Source organism: Danio rerio, chromosome 1 (genome assembly GCF_049306965.1).
Source record: "Danio rerio strain Tuebingen ecotype United States chromosome 1, GRCz12tu, whole genome shotgun sequence".
Taxonomy (NCBI): domain Eukaryota; kingdom Metazoa; phylum Chordata; class Actinopteri; order Cypriniformes; family Danionidae; genus Danio; species Danio rerio.
In genome coordinates this window covers 48,303,817-48,310,902 of record NC_133176.1, presented here as the reverse complement: position 1 = coordinate 48,310,902, position 7,086 = coordinate 48,303,817, and the positions used below count along the sequence as shown (strand labels likewise).

The 7,086-nt window shown below is 37.4% G+C and overlaps 1 protein-coding gene across 1 annotated transcript; it reads left to right on the top strand.

Annotated features, from left to right (window-relative positions):
• The first annotated feature begins 1,211 nt into the window (after positions 1-1,211).
• rps6 (ribosomal protein S6) lies at positions 1,212-7,006 on the top strand. The gene is made up of 6 exons (NM_001003728.1): positions 1,212-1,241; positions 1,722-1,853; positions 3,632-3,842; positions 5,347-5,493; positions 6,512-6,669; positions 6,867-7,006. Exons 1-6 carry the CDS (start codon positions 1,236-1,238, stop codon positions 6,960-6,962), a joined length of 750 nt encoding a protein of 249 aa, NP_001003728.1. The 5' UTR covers positions 1,212-1,235; the 3' UTR covers positions 6,963-7,006.
• Positions 7,007-7,086: the final 80 nt, after the last annotated feature.

Sequence of the window (7,086 nt, the reverse complement as noted above, 5' to 3'; positions counted from 1 at the left end):
GACCATCATCATCAATTTAATACAGTGTAAATTCACTAATGTTGATCCTGGACCATCATCATCAATTTAAAGTGTAAATTCACTAATGTTGATCCTGGACCATCATCATCAATTAAAGTGTAAATTCACTCATGTTGATCCTGGACCATCTTCATCATTTAAAGTGAAAATTCACTAATGTTGATCCTGGACCATCATCATCATTTAAATACAGTGAAATTTCACTAATGTTAATCTTCCACATTAAAAGACGTTGCCACAGCAGAATGAACCGCCAAATTATCCATCATATGTTTTACACAATGCCCTACCAACAATAACCTATTACTAAGAAACATCCATACACACGTTTACTCTACGGCCAGTTTAGTTTATTAATTTCAACTGTACAAGGGCGCCCCCAGGGGGTGGTGGTGTGTAAACTCTGGCCACACCTGTGGTCACCCCAAAGACTTTGCTGTTAATATTATTAATTTAAAGTTACTTACGTAAATGTAAAATATTTTAATGAATAAATAAATAAACGAATAAATGAATGAATAAAATGCAGCCATTAAATTATTGTGGATTGATTGGTGCCACTGATGTAACTGATTCATTGCCCCTTATCTACTCCTATCGTCGTTGGCAGCCCTGTGTCCTTCAATAGAGAGCAATGGCAATGTAATATTTACCTTAAGGTATATCAATAGAAGAGGCAGTATCAATAATATTGTGGCTCAAAATGGAATATGGATAAATGATATTATTAGGGTCTGTATAGTGAGTGGGTGTGTCTTGGAATGCCTTTTGTTTTGTTTGTTTTAATAATTTATTAATCTTCATAAGTTTTAGACATGGCATGTACTTTATACTGTACAATAAAATTATGTGAAAAATTACTGAAAAGTTATTAATATGAAAAGTGTTTTTAAAGTAAATATCGATTTTTATTTAGTTTGCACATGTACTTGATGTATTATTTCAAGCAATAAATTGTTATATTTCAAGAGTAAATGATTAAATAATTTAATTAAAATAAATATAATTTAAACAATAATAGATTACTTTTAGGTACTCTATCTTATGTGTTTATTTTCATACTAAAATGCTTAAATGTGTCGTGATGTAAAAACCGCTTGCAGTTTTAAACGGCACAGTGTGTTCTCGCGATAACCCGGAGGTCTATGTGAGACTACGAGTCGGATATCCGCTCTCTTTTCCGTGGTGGACTCCAAGCGAGAAAGTCCTCCATCATGAAGGTACGGTGACAAAATTAGCGCTTTTAAAGTTTTACTATTCACCCTGTCTTCAAAATATCACACGGATTGCATGTTACAGTCTCAGAATCGCCCGACGCGCGCTCGCTTGTTGAGTTTGGCCCAAACAGAATGAAGGATGGACGTTGATCTTGTTAGGCTAGGCGAGCGGCTGTGGATGTGCGGCAACATGGCAGCGCCCGGTTCAGACATGCAATATTATATTAGACCACTTTAAAGATGTCACAAGGTCCGGGTGATTAGTAAACATAACAGCAAATGTTGTAAACCGCAATTAAAACGCTAGTACTTGTGTACGAGAGTGTCAGACTACCGTCAACTGCGCTGTAGCTTTAGCTGTTATTAGCTAGCAGAGACGTGTCAGAGGTAGACCTCACTATTCTGACAGAGGCAGAATGTGTTTCACAGTTTACAACCACAGCAGCAGGCTAATTTCTTCTCTCTTTTGACCTGTGTATTTAGCTCAATATCTCGTTCCCCGCCACCGGCTGCCAAAAGCTGATAGAAGTTGACGATGAACGCAAGCTGAGAATCTTCTACGAGAAGCGCATGGCCACAGAGGTGGCTGCAGACTCTCTGGGTGACGAGTGGAAGGTAAGCAAGAAGATGCTCATCATGTACTTTGTGTTTCAGTATTTTAAGATTCACGTGGTGACAGTAGAAACCTTTGGTTTCTAATGACTTGGGTTTGCTATAACCGTTAGCCAGTTTCTCCACTGGAAGACTACACTGTTCACTAAAAGGTGGAGTTTGTTTAGACTCCAAAACTGAACGTGATTTTAAACAACATACAATTGCTGTCTTTAAAAATGGTTACAGCAGAAAGCTAAACTATTCACTGAATGGCTCCAAAATCCTTCATTCCTGAAGGTGTAGTTAAAAAATGAACCCTGTTTACATTGAGGTAAAGTTGATTTTGTATTTGCACGTTCATTCAGTGACACGGTCCCTATATTGTTAATTACATTATTTTGAATATTCGGTCTGAAATTGAATGGTTCAGAACAACATTAACACTATGTAATTGACTGAACATTTAGTATTTTTATAGTCATTGGTTGCTGATATGATTAACTTCATATTTGCAAACAGTACTTGTCTGAAATGTTATTATTAAGGAGAAAGTCTGAATGTGACTATGAATCCAACTTAACCTCAATATTATTTACACCCACTTAGTGTGAGGACAGCTTGAGGGAGAATAAATTATGGGTAACTTAATTTTTGGAAGAACCTTTAACGCAATGAACTAATCGAGAAAACATGATATAAAATTATTAGTCCTAATGTCAAATATAAATAGTCTCACTTAAAAAATCTTTTTTGTGGCACACTAGCAGACCCTTTTTGACTTGTCAGTAGCTTAAAGGGGGGACATTGCGGTGCCTAAAGTAACAGTGGAGCTGCTAACCGGATAACAACCTGTTCATGTTATTAGGGGCTGGTTGTACTGCAATGCTCTGTCAAACTTTCTACATTAGGTTGTTCAGTGAATAAATATAAGTTCTCTCTGCAAATTAGCATACTTTGTTTGCAAGTTTACCTGCTTTAAAGTGTATAAATTAATAGATATGTATGAACTTACAGTAACATTTTGTCTTGTATTTAATTACATCAGCCAGATTCGACTAACTTTATATAGTTAAATACTTTATGCAAACCTCAAGAGTTTAGAAAAGAAATTAGTTTTTGTCTGAACTTTGATTGCCTGAATGTCAACTGGGCAGCCCAAAAAAAAAAAGACTCAATTTTTGCAACTAATGTTGACTCTCCCAGCCTGTAAATTCTCTGTTAGAATTGTTTAATGTCCTTTTATTAAAAAAAATTAATTGTAGTGTGAGGGTTAAAAAAAAACATCCAATGTCCATTTCCCGCTAACATTTGAGCAACGCTGCTGATTTGTCATTGTTCACATGCTCAACAGAAATTACTTATTGGCCGTGAAGGTCATCAGTTCACCAAACTCAGTTGTTTACTGAGTGTAACCACAGATACAGGCACATTGGAGCGTTTTATAGCTGCGATTCATCAACAAATCGCTTGTTTGTCAGCTTATAGGCAAACCAGCTGATCGACGGGAGTTTGAAACACTGGTGAGTTCGGTAAACTTATGACCTTCATGGCCAATCACAGTCATTTCTGTTGAGCATGTGAGTACATTGGCAAATCAGTGCTGTTTAAGAACGTGCTCAACAGTGCTCAAATGTTAGCAAGAAATGGACATTTTTAAAATTACAGTATCGACTTGTATTAAACTCCAGTATTGTGACAACTCTAGATCAGTTTCTTTTGTGTGTAGAACTGTAACTGATCGCATACCTTTAAAAAAAGAATCTTCAAGCTGACGTTAACTTTGTCGTCTGTTCTTGAAGGGCTACGTTGTGCGCATCAGCGGAGGCAATGACAAACAGGGCTTCCCCATGAAGCAGGGTGTGCTGACCCATGGACGTGTGCGTCTCCTCCTCAGCAAGGGTCACTCTTGTTACCGTCCTCGCCGTACTGGTGAGCGCAAACGCAAGTCTGTCCGCGGCTGCATCGTCGACGCCAACCTGAGTGTTCTCAACTTGGTCATTGTCAGGAAGGGTGAGTATGCTTGGCTGATATTTAATATTGGGTGATATCAGAATGGCACATGTTGTTGGTGCAGTTCCATCAGTGCACTTGTGCTCATAATTCTGCCGTAAAAAAACAAGTGAAGGATATAAATGTGAAATAATGACCTTCCAGTAGACCCTTTGATGATCACTAAAGAGAAAATATCTGCTCAGCCTCCTAAACTCTGTATTGGGTCCGTGACGTCATTTACTTCGGCATCCATTAAATTTTAAAGGTCTGTGCTGCCCCAATAAGAAGTTCTGTTCTCTCATCAGTTGGAATAGAATAACTTTTCCATAGATTATGATAGAGACGTTTTTTTTTTTTCCCCTATGATTACTGACATGTAGGAACTTACAAAATTAATTATCGCAACCTAGACCACACAGAACCTAAAAGGTACACTTTCAAATTTGAATTTACAAAAAGCCCTTTTTTTTGTAGGGGTTTATTATAACACGGATAACATACACAATTGTTTTAATCATTTCAACAGAGTTTCATAAAAATTCAAAGGGTTTTCTTTAAAATGACACCAAACCTTTGTATTTACACCTCTGGATGTGGATTTGGGAAACATTTGAATTTGGGTAGGCAAAATCCAGGCAGAAACCTTAAATAGCATTTGACTTTAGGAGGTTATTCTCATGAACATTTCCTGAATAGAATAAACATTTAGCCTAGCATCTTGACTAAAGGTGAGGTAAATTTGAGAGCAATGTTTCTGGGTGACATTGTGCGATAATGCCGTCAGTGGCCAAGCAGGTGAGACATGGAAACTAAATGGGACAATCAAATTGAGGTATAAATGTGTTGGCCATTCTCTGTAGGAAAACGGCATCACTGCATTATTTTCCAGAAGCTTTGCTCAAAGTTGCCCCATTTGTCATCTCACTTTAAAGCTATAGTTCACCCAAATATGAACATTTACTCCCTCTCAGGTGGTTCCAAATCTGTTTCCTTTTTCTGTGGAACACAAAAGATATTTTGAAAAATGTTCGAAACCTGTAACTATTGGTGTTTATAGAAAAACAAATACTCGATGTCTACAGCTTTTTCAAAATGTTTTAATTTTATTTTTAAAAATTGTATTGAACTAAAGAAATATTCTTAAAGATTTGACAATTGGAGGTTGATTAAATGACAGTTTTCATTTTGGGCAAATTATCTCGAAGTTGCTATAGCGATGTAACGTTTTTTTTTGTTTTTTTTTTTAAGAGTCATGCTTTTTTAAAATTAAAAATGTGCATGGTTACATTTCTTCTGTGGCACTCTAGCAGACCCTTTTTGTTTGTTCAGTAGCTTAAAGGGGGGACAAAATGGTGCCAACCGTAACAGTGGAGCTGCTAACCGGATAACAGCCTGTTCATGTCATTAGGGACTGGTTGTACTGCAATGCTCTGCCATAATTATTGCATGGCATTTAACATGTGAATAGGAGCAGTGGACTGGTATTTTGGTCATAATTGATAGATTTTCCTCTTTCCTTCAGGTGAGAAGGATATTCCTGGGCTGACTGATAGCACTGTCCCTCGCCGTCTGGGACCCAAGAGGGCTAGCAGGATCCGCAAGCTCTTCAACCTGTCCAAAGAGGACGATGTCAGGCAGTATGTGGTCCGGAGACCTCTCACTAAAGAAGGTACGGCTGTCTGCATTTAGTAGTTTTAATAATGTGAAGTGAGCACACAGTTTGACAGTTTTATTTTTGTGGCACACTAGCAGACCCTTTTTGACTGGTCAGTAGCTTAAAGGGGGGACATTGCGGTGCCTAAAGTAACTGTGGAGCTGCTAACCGGATAACAACCTGTTCATATTATTAGGGGCAGGTTGTACTGCAATGCTCTGTCAAACTTTCTGTACAGTGTATACTGAATCTGAAAATATTCTGTTCAAATGCTTTGAAAGGGTTTAATTGTATACAATATTAATAGTGCTGAATGATTAATCAGTTATTTTTGTGTGCTTTTTGTCAGTAATAGTTTAGAGTAAATCTCCAGTGCATCCGTTTTTCTTCATTTACGGTCTTGCAAAACATTTTTTGAAATTTCAGATTGAATTGCTTTAATTTTACCTGTGATCCGTGACGTGTGATGCATGACAACGGCTGCTTTGCTTAAATCATTTGCAATTTAATTTTGATTAATCACCCAGCAAATAAGTACTTTTACTTGTGAACTTATGTGCGCTCAGTACTAAGCAGTAGTGCTGAGCTTTAATTCTGTAAGTCGTTTCTCAGATGCTCAGACTTTGACTTTTTTATATTAAAAATGTTGCATTTGGATAGTTCATGCATAAATGTAAATACAGTGATAAATGCTAAATCGTGTCTATTTAAATGCTTTTAACACAAATTTTGGAGTGAGGACCTTCTCTTTTGTTGTTCTTTTGCTCATTTATGTGCATTAAAAGTTGCCGTTTTAGTGTTTGTTAAAAAAATCCTAAATGAGCCATGGTTTGTAAGTGTCTGGGCCCCGAATTTCAAAATGCACTTCATGTGCCTTTAATTATAATTGGTAAAAGTCAGTTGAGAAGACCTTGCCTTCATTTTTAGGTATATCAGTTTCATTTACTGCTTTGCAGCTAGGTCATAGAGATCATAATCATAAGGATTTGAAGCATGTCCACAGAATTATGGTTGATCATGCTTTTTCTTGCAGGCAAGAAGCCCAGGACTAAAGCCCCTAAGATTCAGCGTCTGGTTACACCCCGTGTGCTGCAGCACAAGCGCAGACGCATCGCTCTCAAGAGGCAGCGCACACTGAAGAACAAGGAGGCAGCAGCAGAATACACCAAACTGCTGGCCAAGAGGATGAAGGTATGCAACCAGTTTATTTTGTGAAAAGTCTAATTGATGGTGGCTTTCTAAAGTTTAAGCTAGCCTTTTTATGTTTTAAAACCATTTGTATGTCTAAAAATATTTGGGTTAAAAGTTTAGGCAAGTACATAAATGTACATAGCACAAGCTGTGAACCTGAAAATGTGAAAATCTGAATGTGTGTGCTTTTCTTGTAGGAGGCCAAGGAGAAACGTCAAGAACAGATTGCTAAGAGACGCCGTCTTTCCTCTCTGAGAGCCTCCACATCCAAGTCAGAGTCAAGCCAGAAGTGAGACATGTACCTCACAAATAAAACATGATTTTTTGAAACATTCTATCTGTGGTCTGGTTTCCATTTACCCTGTTAGGCTGTACATTTTGTTTTTACTACACGAGTATTATACAATTAGTTTGCAG

Bases quoted from the DNA above. Each gene is read 5' to 3' on its own strand.
- rps6 (NM_001003728.1), top strand. The intron at 1,854-3,631 runs GTAAGCAAGAAG...CTGTTCTTGAAG, and splicing joins CTCTGGGTGACGAGTGGAAG to GGCTACGTTGTGCGCATCAG. The intron at 3,843-5,346 runs GTGAGTATGCTT...TCTTTCCTTCAG, and splicing joins CTTGGTCATTGTCAGGAAGG to GTGAGAAGGATATTCCTGGG.